This window comes from Euprymna scolopes, chromosome 33 (assembly GCF_053919585.1).
Source record: "Euprymna scolopes isolate OS-2025 chromosome 33, ASM5391958v1, whole genome shotgun sequence".
In the NCBI taxonomy this organism is placed as follows: domain Eukaryota; kingdom Metazoa; phylum Mollusca; class Cephalopoda; order Sepiida; family Sepiolidae; genus Euprymna; species Euprymna scolopes.
The window spans coordinates 52,028,747-52,045,456 of NC_136514.1; the positions used below are offsets into that span (position 1 = coordinate 52,028,747).

The window sequence follows — 16,710 nt, forward strand, 5'->3', positions numbered from 1 at the left end:
ATGACGTCAAGTAATTAAAATAATGTAGGGGGTACCGATTTTCTTTTTTTTTTCCCCAGATGTGCATCCGTACATTCCTATCATGAACGTTTGTCTCATTTTACCATTTTTTTAAATTTAATCATTTTTTTTATATTCCTGCTTTTAAATTAACTAAAGTTTTATTTTTCAAGATTATAAAATTTGTTACGCTGAAAGTTTCGAATTCATGCAAGCAAAGAAATTGCATAATTTTTATAGGTACTATAAAAATTATGCAAAACTTTTAATTCCAAAACAGAAGTAGAAATATTTTTTGCGATTATAATTGTGTGTGTGTGTGTGAAAATATTAAATAAACAATGCTTAATTCAATGATAATTAATTTTTCTCCGAGTTATATCGAATTCATTAATATGGACTTTAGGGGCTTTTTTCGTAATGTACCTGTAAAAATTATTTTTTTAATTGTTACAATTTTACGATACTTTATTTTCATAAAAAAGCAAAAATAAATTAGATCATTTTTTTTTTACTACTGAAAACCATAACTTTAGTAAAGGTACTTTTTGTTTAAACAAAATAATACATTTCTATTAAGATTTAAGTAAAAACAAGGTCGATAGTCATTAGTCGCGTGCTCTTGTGTAATGAATGAATGCGTGAATGTAGGATTGACATGAAATTCTTAAAGATAAACTAAAATGACCGAAAAATGAGCTGAAATGACTTAAATATAAAGTAAATGACTTAGAATGACTTTAATGAAATTAAGGGTGTATTGAATGACCTTAAGAATGACTTGAATGCTTAAAAAATAACTGGAATCCTTCAAAAACAACTTGAATTATCTGGAGAATTACTTGAATGATCTGGAGAATGACTTGAATGGCTTTGAGACTGACTGGTTGTAAAGTGGGTGATCATTTTACATTAAAAAAATACAGAAAAGTGATCCCCCACTTTATATCACAATAAGTACAGCATGTAGTAAGAACAGATACTACACTTTGATCTTGGCCAAAAGGCCAAGAAAAGGGTATTTATTTGCTTCCCCACCGAGTAAATTAGGCACAAGGCCGAATTTTAATGTGAGGAGTGAAGGGGAAATGGGGACCCGCTCCCCGGGGAATGGGGGAGATGGATAGTGACAATTGGTATGAAGGGTTTCCTCTACATTGACCAAGGTCTTATATGTGGGATCTCCCCCACATATGGTCTTTGCTTGCAGTATCTTCCGGAACAGATACTACACTTTGATAAAAGCTTAAAAAGCTAAGAACAGCATCTATTAACAACGGACCTTTGATCTTAACCAAAAAGGACAAGCACAAAAGTGTTACGGACCGACACCGACCGACGGAGTGACTTATAGAGTCGCTTGCACGCGACTAATAATGTATTCATTATATTGCATGATCATTATTGGATAAATACTGAAAATTTCATTAAAATTGGTTAATTTCCTGATTTTTCGTGAATTTATAAGTAAAGAGAGGGCTCCAAATATTTATACATTTTGAGCATCGGAATTCATTTTGCACGTACCTAATGTAACTAAATCTGAATATCTTATAGCTATATTACATTGCAGAAAGTGATCGACATATTTCATTACTTTCGAGTTTATATCATTTTATACTCACGTGTGTGAAATTTAGAAGTGTAAGAAGTATTAACCAGGAAAATTGGTGTGTGTAAAGATAGTAGACAGATCGATTGAAGATCATGTCGTTTTACGTAAAGACAATACTACGTACTAAATTGTCATTTCGAAAACAGTAATATATCCAAAAATTACGAAAATTCATCGAGTAAAAACTTATTTATAGTTAAATGTAATTTTTACCGAAAATTAGGTAAAATTGTATTTTTCTTAGAAATATAAAGTAGACGGTGAAGAGTTTACACACAGAACATAACTAGAACACATATTTTAGATTACATCGTAACGGCGACCAACTGTTTAGTTTATAATGATAGACTCCTTACTAAAAACATAATAGTAATTGTTCTACACTATGAATATCCGTAATTTATTTCATATTATTACTATTTTCAACATGACAGTTAAGTATGCAATATAGATTTTGCTTAAAACGACATGTCTAAAAAATATCGATCTGTCAACTATTTTAACAAGCAACGGAAAATTTCCAGTCACCCCCAGGAGTTTCTTTGGCGCCACCAAATAAAACATACATTTTTGCGGGGGTTAGGGGGCAATATCACCGACTGGATCCGTGTTTATTATTGAGTTTTAATATATTTAGGTAATAAGACCATTTCGACAATCTTTCTGTCGTTAGTTAAGAAAGTATTCGTCCATGTATGGAGTATTGTTGTCACATTTGGGCTGGTGCATCTGCTACTAGTCTCTCGCTCTTGGACAGGGTTCCAAAGAGAGTCGCCAACCTCATAGGTCCTGAACTGTCATCGAAGCTTCAACCTCTGTCCCATCGACGAAATATTGCATCCTTCTGTCTGTTCTACAAATATTTTAATGGTGGATGCTCTGACGAACTACAAGCCTTTGTACCCGCTCGACGTAAAAAACCCCGACAAACACGACAATCAGCAAAATCCCACCCCTACACAGTAGAAATTCCTAGATACAAGAAAGCTTTCTACTCTAATAGTTTCTTCCCCAAAACTGCTAAACTCTGGAACTCCCTTCTGGGTTCCGGTTTTCCCAACTGTACTGACATGCAGAAGTTCAAGTGTAATGTGAACGGACATCTCTCTGCTCAACTCCCTACATAGTATTCCTGCAACTTATGTTCCCGATAGTAGCCCCTGCATCAAAGTGGCACTGTGCCTTGTTTGGGGTGAAAATGAAATTAAAAAAAATTATAAATATAATTTTAGAATATTGAAGAATTTCAGTACTTTGGTTATCTAGGTACGAGCAAAATGGATAGCCGTTGCACAAAATGTATAAACATTTTGATCCATCCCTTTACTTAAAAATTCACCAAAAATCAGGAAATTGACCAATTTTAATGATTTTTTTAAATGATAATCACGGAATATTAAGAACACATTACTTTTTATTTGAATCTTAGTGGAACTGCATTATTTTATTTAAATAATAAAAAAAAAAATACTTTTAATAAAGTTATGGTTTCCAGTAGCAAAAATAAATGATTAAGTTTATTTTTGATATTTTATAAAAATAAAGTATCGTAAATTGTAACAATAGAATAAAAATATTTTTTTGCAAGGAACATTACGAACAAAAAAAAACAAAAAAACAAAAAACAAAAAAAAAACCCTAAAGTCCGTGTTAACGAAATTTATATAATTCGAAGAAAAATTAATTTCTCTACCTAAGAATATTATCATTGAATTAAGTATTGTTTATTTTAATATTTTCACACAAAAAATTATAATTGCAAAAAGATTTCCTTTTTTTTTTTTTTTTTTTTTTAGATTACATTTTTAGCGTAGATTTTATATGCAAGATTCTGATATTTTCTTCCCTAAATAATCTCCCGCGTAGCATAATTTTTATATAATCTTGAAAAAAAAAATGATAAAATATAAAAGCAGGATATATATATATATATATATATATATATATATATATATATATATATATATATATATATACATTACTTTCAAGTTTACTTCATGGATACAATTGTTCAGGTGGTTGTATCCGCAGCTGTGTAAATTTCACACAGAAAAATAATTAAATTAAAAAAATTATACAAACCTTCACGATAGGAATGTAAGGATGCACGGCTGGAAAAAAAAAAGAAACTCAGCCAGTTTTGCTCTCCCTCTCCCCCTTCAACCACCCGACGTCATTTTCAGATAGCCTTTTGATTTTCCGACATTTTGGGCTTCCGTAGAAACTCATGTTGGACACATTTTCATTTTTTTTTTATTGTGCAACGCTAGAATCTCTCGCTTTTGTGGGCTAATCAATAAGTTTTTTTTTTGTTTTGTATAAACAAGGTGTGTTTTTTTTTTTTCTATTATTTAATTCAACATTTAAGGACTTTATTAATTATCTTTGAAATAGTCCCAGAACACTACTATTTATCTTTCAAGGGATTTTACAATGAATTTATTTAACTTCAAAATTTAGCTGAACTTGTCTATTTCCGAATGTCGCCATGAAAACATTTTTCATTATAACTTTTTTTTCACGTGTAAAATATTTTTTCTTTCCTTTTTGGAAATTAACTTAAGGCTTTAATCTTTCAAATACAATCAAAGAATAATCGGAAACCTACAAAAAAAAAAAAAAAAAAATGATAAACAAAAGTATGTCCCCCTATCAGTTTTCCGCCATTAATGTACGTACCTAAAATCCAGCCAGGTTTTGCCGAGCATCGTTCTCGGTCATCTTTAAATACCGCACACCAGTTAACTACTTTTGAATAAATAAAACTAATATCCCTATTTACTTACCCCCCCCCCACGAGGACAGAATTATTTTATTTAATTTATTACAGATGAAAAGTTCATATTTTTAAAACTCTGTTAAATAAATATTCATCCATTTTCTTTCCTATTTAATTTAGTATATTGAACAGTATTTTTAGAATTACTTTCAATATTAATTATTTTTGTAAATAAGCATATTCAATTCATTTTTAAAATTAAAATAAAAAAAATCTTTAAACATATTTCGATGAAAATGAGTTCTTACATATTTGTGTTGACCTACATTTTCGTCAGGGTTTTCTGATTTAGTTATATCATTTAGTGCAGACGACTTTCGAAACAGAAAGTTGCTTGTATCGGTAAATATGTGATTGTGCTTGCGTTTATTGTGCTTCACGAACGCCTCTACATCGCTTTTTTTTTTTTTTTTTTTTTTTTTTACATAGGAGTCACCACTTATCAAGGTCCAGAGGCCACTCGAGAATAAGGGTTTCAGAGTGTACAATAGTCATATCATAGTAATCGTTAGTAGTGTAAATTTGGTAAATTGGATTACTTAAGGGGGACGGCTCATCAAGAACTTGTTTACGTTGGACTTGAAGACCATATTTTCCGAGGAAAGATTCTCGTAAGCCAGTAGGACATCTGATCAAACTTCTTGATGCGTCAGATATATCCAGAATCTGAACAATAAGCAGTTTCTTTCAACCACTCAAAGCTCATGAAATATTTACTCTCAAAATTGTGCACACACTGTAAAAACTCAAACACTACGTTTTTCTTCCATAGCCGACGCACGTAGATACGTTCTTAAACGCTAACCTCACACTTCCCTTCTCTTGGAAGGTTCTAAGACTATGAACTTTTGCATTTTACCAACTCTTTATTTCATTTATCTTCTCTCTAAGATGCTGAATACAATTGGGAATAATAATAATAATAATAATATAAAAAAATAATAAAAAAACGGACTTTTTTGATGTATCGGAATCGGAAAATTTGTAACTGTTTTCCGATGCCAAAAACGATTCTTTTAATTGCCTTTTTTGTTTGCGTGTTTGTTTTTTTATTTAAAACTTAATACTCCATTTCTGGCACTAATGGTAAAATGAAAAAAAAAAAAAATACTGATTTTTAAACGACCAGCAAAACTAAAATCTATTGATCATTCCTATAAGTGTATCTTTTTTGTGTTTGCAAGACTTATGGGCAAGCGACTTATGCAAACTGGAAATATTCAACCATCACTGCCTACGCTGCATCTTCCGTGTCGACTGATAGCAGTTTACCCCCAACTGTACAATTCGTGGTCGCTGCAAGATCCACTCCCTTCAAGAATCTCTACTTGCCAGACGCCTTCATTAGTTCGGCCACACCCATTCGACAACACCTAGATGACTTCAGCCATAAAATCGACCCAGCACCATCACCAGGCTGGAAGAAATGTCGCGGTGGTCAACTCAACACCTGGTTCAGGACCGTGAAGCAGGATGCTGAAATTAGTCTGGACTTTTACCTTTTTGAGGTCCTTCGCTGGAACCGTGAATGGAAGCAACCTTCAATCGTCGTGCCTGTGTCGCATCCCTGGAGTTTGAACTCTGGTCCCACCTCGCCAATCTTTCTGAACTCTGGTCCCCCCTCGCCAATCTTTTATGAAAAACACCCATCTAGCTGAATCCACTGTGAAAAATTTCCCCCACTCTATATCTGTGCCTAAATCAAAACGCAGATTCCATGAACAAAGCTTCTTTCTTAGAACTGCACGCCTGTGGAACTGTTCCGTCTGCCTGCTTCCCACCGGACTACAACTTGGATGTCTTCAAGTCCAACGCTAACAAATTCCTAATGAACCGCCCCCTTAAGTAAACACTTCATCAAATCTCCACACTAACGTAATGTACTTGCAATAACCCTTATCCCTGAGTGGCTTCCGGGCCTTGATAAGTGGTGAACACTGTAAAAAAAAAAAGAAAAAAAAAAAGAAGGTCAAACAATAGATTTAGCCAGAAAACGTGACCAAGGGTCAATCGTGCTGAATCTTCCTGTGGCAAGCAAAAAAGTCGGTCACAAGTTTATGCAAAGGCCCGGGAAAATTAACACTAGAGAGGTAGTTACACCACCACCACCCAACCCCGTCACGCTACTATTAGATTTGTCAACCTGTTATTGAAAACTAAAAGCTTATATTTACAAAAATAAATGACATTTTTATAACCAGCTGCTTGTGTTTTCTATTTTCACCAACAAGTGTCTAAAGTCAAAGAAATGACAACAATTGCTATTTTTTTTTACATTAAATAGATTTAAACACAATTGACGATTTGGTCATCATCATCATCCGAGTGAAATGTAACACTTGGTCAACCATTGACCGAGGGTGAATGCTACAGCCGTGACTAAAAAAAGTTATACACATATATGGGGTTTTACGATAATTGAAAATAAAAAATAAAAACAATACTCTTTAGAGATTTTAAAAAGCTCAGAGTATTAATGTTGGAGTCCCTCTGGGGGTCTATCCTGGGCCCAACGTTCTTCCTAATATACATCAATGATCTTCCAAATCACATCCTTAGATCATTTGTAGACATTTATGCTGATGACACTACCATCTATGGCAGTACATCAAAGACCGTTAACCAAACTTCTGTCTTTACACCATCAACGTTCTGATCCCCATTTGGCACCAATTGGAATGAATGGCTCTTATCTTGAGGAGGCTCCATGTTTTGATAAGCTTCTGGCCTTGGCCATTACTCCTGATCTGAAATCTGTTGCCAAGGACACTGTGAAAATGGTGGGATCCTTCTATCAATTCAGTAGATATCTCACTGCTGATGCAATTCTCTATCTATATAAGAACCAGGCACGTCCAAGGATGGAGTACTGTTGCCACATCTGGGCAGGAGCTCCTAGAAAGGACTTATTCTGCCTTGACAGAGTTCAAAACAGACTTTGTAGCCTAGTGGAGGAATTCCTTTTGTCTTCCCTGCAACCTCTTTCTCACAGAAGAGACGTTGCGAGCCTATCTCTGCTTTATCATTATTTTCATGGCAAGTGCTCGTCTGAGCTCCAATCCAGTCCCCTCCTCGCCAAACTTTCTCGAGAAACACTTGTCTACCTGAAAACACTATCAATAATTTTCCCCACTCTTTATCTGTGCCTAAACCTAATCGTAGATTCCATGAACAAAGTTTCTTTTATAGAACTGCACGCCTGTTAAACTCTCTTCATTTTGCCTGCTTTCCAGCTAACTATAATATGGTCATCTTCAAGTCCAATGTAAACAAGTTCTTGATGAGCCGTTCCCCTTAAGTCATCCAATTTACCAAATTTCCACTACTAACAATTATTACGACATTGTCCCATTGACCACTGTACGCAGAAAATGATCATGAAAAGTCTGGGAGGATGGAAAGGTTGAGAAGGGATCCCATCATTCAGACATCCACTTAAAGGACACAAAGATTACTGAAAACATGAAGAGAGAGTAAATGTCGCACAAATTCCTGAAAACCCAGCATCTGTTATTAGCGATAAGTCGACAGTAAACAGCTGTTGCGAGAACGTGGAGTAAATTACAAGTGATGAAAAAGCAATTCACTTTCTACTTTCGTTAAATATAAAAATGCTAAAACGAGCATATATATATATATATATATATATATATATATATATATATATATATATATATAACACCAGTGCAGATGCTGCACTTAAGATAATTTGTACGAGTCAATGGAGGGGAAACCCTCTATACTAGGACAATTATTATTTTTGGTAACCAGAGTGCCCCCTTTTTGCCTACTTTTAGGGGAGCTGGTTTTACCCCACATTAAAAACGGCCTTGTGCCTAATTTGCTTTGGTGGGGAAGCAAATAAATACATTATTTTACGACCGGGTGGCCTGCTAGTTAATAAATTAATTTAAAAAAAAAAAACGTGAGCTAATAGTGATAAATCCTCATGAAGTGAGTAAAATAAATAATTATTAAAATAATTTTTTTTTAATTCACTTCTAATATTGAAAAGCTTGGTCTTTTCCTTAATACATTCCAGCCATTTCTTTCACTTGTTTCCTTTTTCTAAATGAAAATAAGGTGTGTATGGTAGGGAGGGAAACAGGACTGAAATACCGTGTGCCCCCACCGCTCCACCTCGCGTTTTTTGGGGCGTGATTGATTTGTATTTATCTGAATGCAAGGTGTTCCCCTTTCATTCAAACATGACCTTGTTTATCTTTTTTTTTTTTTTTTTTATATAATCTTTGATATTCTTGTGACATTGATATTTTTTCTTTCAATCTTTTTTTTTTCTACCTTGTTTTTTTTTATCTTTTATTATTTAGCTTTTTATTTTATTTTTTCTATGAATTTCTGTTTTTTTTTTTGTATTATTTTTCATTCCTTTTTTTTTTTTTTTTTTTTCATGCTTTTCTTGTTTGCACATCTTTTTGTTCTCCTTTCCTTTTTTCCTTGAAGTTTGTTCCATTTTTTATCACTTGTGCATTTTAGGGTTTTTTTTTTTTTTTTTTACTTTTAAAGAATTCCACTCTGAATAGGAGACAATTCAAGAAGTTCTGAAAATTTTTCAAAGAATTTTCGGTTGTTTTGCATTATTAAAAAATTTAAAGATGAAATCAATGGTATCTACTAAATTGTCATATCGCAGTAATGACCATATCCAAAAATTACACACACACAAAAAAAAAAAAAACGGTATGGTAGAAAATTAATTAATAATGAAAATAGTTTTCGATGACAATTAGCGAAAATTAGGTTTTGCTAAATTGGACTAAAATTTTCAGTTTTCAGAAAAGATTTATCCCCCTTTTGTTGCAATTAGAACCCTCCAGTCTTTTTTTTTTTTTTTTTTTTTGCAAAAGCCAATTTTCACTAATTGTCTTCGAGAACTATTTTCATTAATAATTAATTTTTTTTCCTTATCGTTTTTCGTAATTTTTAGATATGTTAATTACTGCAACATGACAGTTTAGTAGATCCCATTAGTTTTACTTGAAATTCAATGTTTTAATTTTCAAATTTCACTACAATAATGAAGTAAAACCGATTTGTCTCTTGTTATAGAGATTGTTAATTAAAACATATGCCCCTTGTAATTTATTACAATCTTCAACAGAAATATTTTCGTAGCAATCACCGTTTTCAACGCCCGCGAGTATCAGACCGCGTAAGCACAGAACCTTGCGATTTGACCATCCGCACACATGGAACAAAGGAACTGTTACGTCATTCCCCCATCTCCTACTACTTCAGCTTCTTTCCTCCCGCTACTCCCCCCAAACTTCTACCAACTTCTCCACGTTTTATTACCTTCCCCCTTCTAATTATTTCCTTCTCTCTTACTCCTCTCTCTCTCCTTGCACTTTCCTTCCTTCTTACTCCTCCTCTGTATTTCCTTCCCTCTTACCTCTTCTCTTACCCCCACCTCGTTTTCCAATTCATTTCCTTCCCTCTTACCCCTCCTATGTTCTATTTCTCTCCTTCCAATTTCTTTCCTTCCTGCGTACTACTACTCATATTTCACTCCCTCCTTTCTACTATCTTCCTCCTAATTTATTTCCTTCCCTCTCCTCCTACCTATTTCTTCATCCGTTCTACTACCCCCTCCTTCCAATTTATTTCCTTCCCTCTTACTCCCCTCCTATTTCACCCCCCCCCTCTTTCTACTTCGTTCTAATTTATTTCCTTCCCTCTTACTACTACTTTCCTTCCGTTTTACGATCTCCCTCCTTATTTCATTTTTGTTGTTTCACGGGTTCGTGCTTCCTTTTCCCCGTTTTCATCCTCCTTTTTTTTATTTCAATTATTCCCTCTCCTTTTTACTTCTCCGTTTATTGCACCTTCCTTTCGTTCATCCTCTCCCTTTTACCCCCCCCACTTCCCCCGCCTTATTTTGCTTCTCTCCCCCTCCCCCTACGTCTCATCCCTCCCGCTACCTCCTATCCGTTTTGGTATCTCCCTCTCACCTATGTCCTTCCCCTGTCCATTTTTTCATTCTCTTTTCTTACACCCCTTTAGCTTCTCTCAACCCCCCTCCACAATTTTAATCTTCTAACAAACACTGCAAACCCTTTTTATTCTTTTAATTAATTCCATTCCCAATTGCCCGACACAATTAAAACTGCATCAATATTAAAATGTCTGCGAGTTCATCCTTCAAAATCCATCTTTTTAATTCCAGGTTCGCAAAAAAGCAAACACGGAAGTCTCGCTCGGCCACCGAGTGGCCATCTCTCGAGGGTGGATGAAGAACCAAGTACAACAGATCCCAGCAAAGAACACTGTCGGGTTGAAACCGTCGACCGTGGGGTGGGGCCGACACCTTTACCGCCACAAAATGTCGACCCACGGTTGCCACCGTACTTTGGAGTCCACCCACATCAATTCCTGGATCCAAGAAATGGAATACTGGAGTCTTCACCCTACGGTAAATATCTCTATCTCTTATTTTTCGCGTGCACCTTTTTTTAAATCCTCGAGTGGCTGTTGGCCTTTATGAATGCTGGCCAAGATTTAAAAATAAAAACGAAAATAAAAGGACATTTTTTTTTTACAATAGCCTAAAAAAAAAAAAAAAAGAATGAAAAAAAAATACAAATAAATGTTACCGAAGGCAAGATAAGTTACTCTTCTACATACCTTAATATTAAAAAAAAAAAACTTATTTTAAAGCGCTTATACACTTTGAAACAAAAGTAGAATCAGTTCCGTTGAAATAGAATGAAAACGATGGCGATTTCATTACAGCTATATGGACCTTTGATAATCACTCAAATCGAAAATTAACGAAAATACTGGTTGAACATTACATTCTCGCACGATTGGAGACATTTATTGGGTGAGTTTCTACCAGTATTTTGTTTAATTCTTGATTTCTGTGCTATTATTGAGTCCAAATGACTGTAAAGAAACTGCAACTTTTTTTTCGATGGATTTGATATTACTTTTGTTTCAAATTAAAATAAGTAAAAACACAAAACATATCCAGGTAGGTCGAAATGGATTGCTTTATCTGTTTCAGGGCATATCAAGGTATATATATATATATATATTTTTTTTTTTTTATCTCAAAAGATGTTATTTCAAACTATTGGATCGACCATAAGTAATTATGAGGTTAATGCAAAAATAATGTCGTTCTTTGACGTTCAACTTATATATAAAAATTTTATTTTTGCACGAACCTAATATATAGTTTTAATTAATATTTACGTTATGAATTGATTTTTTTGCAGACAAAATTATCTTTAGTTGACCTTTGACAACTAAATATTTTCGTTTACTAGCCAAATAGAAAAAGTTACTAGTAAAACCCGCATGATTTTTAGAATATGACATGTTCGCTCCGTGAAGAATATGTACATCATAAAGTTTTTTTTGTTTTTTTTTTTAATAAGTGTAATTCTAAATATACAACAAATTTTATGTTAATATTTGAGGGTATAAATATTCTAATTTCTTTATTTTTTTAAACAACTTTCGTTTAAAAAAAGGGTATATTGTTTATTTTATTGTTTAAATAATTTAACTTTGTTCGTTTTGTATAAAAAGAAAAAAACGTAAAGATATTTTTCAATCAATGAGCTTTGGAAGATTGTCAGCGAAAAAAATACAATCGCCAAAAGATAAGCATTCATTATTTCTAGTCGCCACTTTGAAAAATCACTCACAAATGCGACTGTTTCTCTCGCAATGTAGAGCCCGGGCGTGTTTCACAACATATAAACCACTTTTTTTATATTTTTTATTCTTTTTAATTTAATTTAATTTCTCATTTACTACCATCACCCCTGAAATGCCTATAGGGTCTTTCATAAGTAATGATTTTATTTCATAAATATATGGAAGAAACATGTAACTACAACATAGAAACTAACAAATAATACACCTAAGTAGTTTGCCACATAAGAGTATAAGGAGGATGTTAGCTACGTAGAATGCCGAGGTACTGAAATGAAGTGACATATGGACAAAAAATAGACGAACAAAAGGCTTAACATTATAAATCGTCGTATATCTATTCATTTTTCAAAATCCTTCACATATAGAAATCAGTAAATATGAACTTACCGTTTAATATCCCCGAAATGATAAATGTATTTGATAATTTCGAGAATTACATCTCTTTTTCAAAAAGAAAACAAACCAAAGTAATGCCATAAAAGATTAAAGAAAACAAACATGTTTATTAAAACATTAAAAGCTCTGCGTGCTCTCTATGGGATTCAGTTCACTTTGTTAATCGTTCAGGGACTTGATCAGTATAATTTAGCACTCCGTTCCAATGACATTTGAGCAATTGCTGCTCGAATTTGCTCTTAGGTTCAACAATGCTAAAAATATACAATTTCAGCTTTTAAATGGCACATGAAATAGATGTAATGCTTAAGTATCAACAAAGAAACAAAAAGTATATAGTTACTCGAGAATTTAAGCTTACATCAATTTGGTGCGAACATTTCTTTTACGCGAGAACAAAATGTATAATTGACAATTATGCTATGTAGGTAATTTTAGTTTCGTGAATTATGTTAAGAGCTTTTGATAAGCTAATGAATCTGATCAAATTTAATGTGCTTTTTATTATTAGTCATAGTTTGAATAATATCTGCTACAATTTATGTATATTTTTCCCCCTTTTAATATGAAGCTAAATACGAAATCTTAGAAATATAGCTGAAATCTAAAAAAAATATGGCGTCATGAAATAACGTTCCCTCGTCGGTTTTGAATTCATTTTTTTTTTCTTTTGTTCGGAAGGATGGCTATAAATACTGCAATAAGTTGGTCTCTTTTTTTTATGATTTTGTGAACTTTACATATCCCTTTTCTTTTTGTCAATTCCAAGACGAAAAAAAGCTTATAACTGTTTTTCCGAGGAACACGCATCTTCCTCTGATGAGTTGTTTGGACTTCCGCTATTCAACGTAACACAACTACATAAAAATATGTACTGATATAAATAAATACTATGGTTTTGGAATCATAACTAACTTCTAACTAATGACACCAATAAAAAAAAAAAAAAAAAAAAAAAAACGAAAAGAGAAAATAATGCTGTTTTTAATCAGACATGTATTGGTACATGTCTGATTATAACCAGGATATGAGACTTCTCCGGGTCCTACGACACTTATATCCATGTTACATTATACGTTAACACAGGCTCTAATTTGGAACCAAAGAAAATCTTATATCCGTTTTTTTCTTATATTCGGGTCTCGGTTATTTAGCAGAGAAGCCAACAAACAACTATACGAAAAATAAATATATAAAGAAATAATATATTTATATACAAGAAATAAATGTTATCGTAGTCAATAAAAGTTAATTTTATACCTACCTTTGTTTTGGTTTTCAAGTAGTTTTTATTGCTCTTTATTTAATGTAAAAAATTCAGTTTTTCCGAGCGGATTTAACAAAAAAAAAAAATGGCATCTTCTTTGGAAAAAAGCAAGCCTCGTTTTGAATTATTTTGGTATTTTTACGAGAGTACCCAGCATAGTATAAACACCGCAAAATCCCCATGTTAAGAACGGCTTTCCAGGTTGGAGGGTTGTTTATTCCTAAAGCCATGGGGAGGTTGAGGTGTTTATATTATGCTGAGTACTCCCGTAAAAAAAAAAAAAAACTAAAACACCTGTAAACCTTGAATTCAAAACGAGGTTTGCTTTCCAAAGATGCCGACATTTTTATTTATTTATTTTCAAATCAGCTCGGAAAAACTAAATTTTTTAGATTAAATAAAGAGCATTAAAAATTACTTTTATTGACTACAGTAACATTTATTTTTTTTTCCGAATAATTGTTTGTTGGATTCTCCACCAAATACCCTACAATTGCCTCCGTGACCCGAAGGGTAATAATCCATGATGTCGAATTGCACGAAAGCACATTTTTTTCTTATCAGTAATATTGGTGATAGTCCTAGGTGTTAATCCATTGGTTGAAGTTGTGTGCGTCGTGCGGTATAACTAACGCCTTTTGTTTAAAAACAAAGGGCCGTTTTGATTATTCTTTATTTTTTCGAATTCAAAATTAATTTAAAAAGAAAAAAAAACTCTAAGTAGGCGTTACTTATGCAGCATGCTGTATATATGATGGATATTCCCCGTCGATTTCGACACATGAGCTCCAACAACTACGCTCTTCGGAAATACACAAATGATTTGTTTATAGTGATTAAGGCTTCGTGTAAGACCAACCACACGTTTTGGAACCACTGTTTACCTTAGTCGGTGCAAATGATTGCCACAAGTCAGAGCAGACAATAGACCGCAGGCTTTACATTAGAATTTTCCTTCTCCTAGATGCAGGTCTTAAAACTGGGGGGTTTATTTCTCCCAGCGGATGAAACGCGCCTCCGGATACTAATCACGAAATTTCTATGTCCCAGTGCAATACAAACGGCGCCTAGCATTCCCAAATTTTCACCCATCTTGTATTGGCCAGGCTCATTGCTTTTTATTAATTTAGGTAATCTAGCGAGAACCGGCGCGTCAGCGTGATTATATCGTGTGTGTGTGTGTAATATATATATATATATATATATATTAGTGATGGAACGATTTCAATAATTTTACCGGATTCCGATACTAAATTCCCGATTCCGATTATTTACAAATTTCTAAATATCTAACTGTAAAATTGTTATTTCCCCAATTACGGTAAAAACGCATGTTAAATGTGCATATATTTTATTGGTACTAGTGCACTTATTGATCCGTGCTGAAATAATAACTTTATTTAAAAAGCCGTTCTTAACATGGGGAGGGGAGGGTGTTTTGTAACTATTCTATACTTTAACCTTACAATTGAATTAAAAAAAAAAAAAAACTTTAAACTTGGAAATACGATTTAAAAAATAGCGCGGATCAGTAAGTGCATTAGCACCATTTTCTTAAATGAATGAAAGAAAGAAAAAACACATGCACACACACTCGTGGGGAAGATTTGTTTTAAATTTACTGGTAGTTTAAAATCAAATATTTGGCAGTGGGAGGCGTTGTTTTAAAGAAGAAAAAAAAGTAAAGGAATCGTTTTGGCATCGGAAAATAGGCACACAATTTCCAGATTCCAATACCCCCCCCACCGAAAAAAAAAAACGTCCTAACACTAATGTATGTATGTATATGCTCTATTTTATTCTCCATGGAAGACGTTTTTATCAATTATAAAACCCAGTGGATCATCCTGGAGTCTTCCTTGCTTGCTTGAATCGTCTTCAACGATCGGGCAATTCCTATTTAAAAAACAAAAATGGGATAATAGGTATATTTATATAGGAGGCCAAGGAATTAGAGTGGAGAGTTGCTTGTTTTGGTTTCGATTCTAGCTGACAGCACCCAAGTCATATATAGTTTTGATCTCACTGCTATATATTTAGGCTCAATATAGCAATCGATAAGAGTATTGTCTCTCTGATAATAAATACGTAATCTGAATGAATTCAAATATCATATTTAAGTGTATCTTGCGGCCTACTAGTATATATTTATGCTGTCTTTACTTGCACGTTTGTGCTGAGATACACTGAATCACCCCCCCCCCTTCCGGCCGCCATTTTCATTTAAAAAAAAAAAAAAAAATGGACACCGGTAGCCATTGTCAGTTAACTATCATCTTTGCTCGGGCGTTTTTTATAAGTTTATTTTTTGGGGGCTAAATTTATTTTGAATTAAATATTAAACGATTCCCCACTTCACCCCAACCAGGCGTCATCCCCCTCTGGTTTTTGTTGAAACATATTATTTTAGCATAAAAAGAGCAAACTTACAAAAGACACTGACGGCTTTTTTTGTGGAGGCCATTTCCGGACGCCACCTGGATGATCGTTTCATTTAATGTTTAAACATTAATGTGTCGATTTTGATAATGAAGAATAAAACTTAAATCTCGACTTGTGGGTGAGGCCCCCTGGCTACTCCATTATTCTATCGGCCTTATTGAACACGCTACACCTTTTTATACAGCGCCGACATCAAAGGTAGCTAGTTGAATCGACTAGTCGGGAGGTGAGGAGGAGCGGCGTTTCGTAATTCATTTTCAGCGACCGTCGAGTCTGTTATTATGGTAATGATTTGAAAAATAGCCCCCCCCCTCCCGATTTTTTTTCCGTGTAACATTATCTTTAAAATCTGAAACTTCAGCGATATTTTTTTTTTGTCGTTGTTTGTATAAAATAAACTGAAAATTAAAAAATAAATAAACAAACGTAAATACAGATCAGGCTGCCTGAAGATATCAACTTCATGACCTGAAATGCACCAAAGATTAATGTTATTTTCTTTTTCTTTCCCTTTGCAAAACT

The 16,710-nt window shown here is 33.6% G+C and overlaps 1 protein-coding gene and 1 pseudogene across 2 annotated transcripts in view; one reads left to right on the forward strand and one right to left on the reverse strand.

The window, feature by feature from the left end:
* The window catches only part of LOC145258220 (zinc finger protein GLI3-like), a 682,857-nt gene that overhangs the window by 592,828 nt on the left and 73,319 nt on the right, over nt 1-16,710 (forward strand). For both annotated transcript variants that reach the window (XM_080116167.1, XM_080116166.1), the window contains one exon: nt 10,582-10,827. In XM_080116167.1, the coding sequence (XP_079972293.1) occupies nt 10,582-10,827 (246 nt within the window). The remainder of the gene's footprint in view (nt 1-10,581; nt 10,828-16,710) is intronic.
* LOC145258448 (U2 spliceosomal RNA) lies at nt 894-1,020 on the reverse strand (annotated as a pseudogene).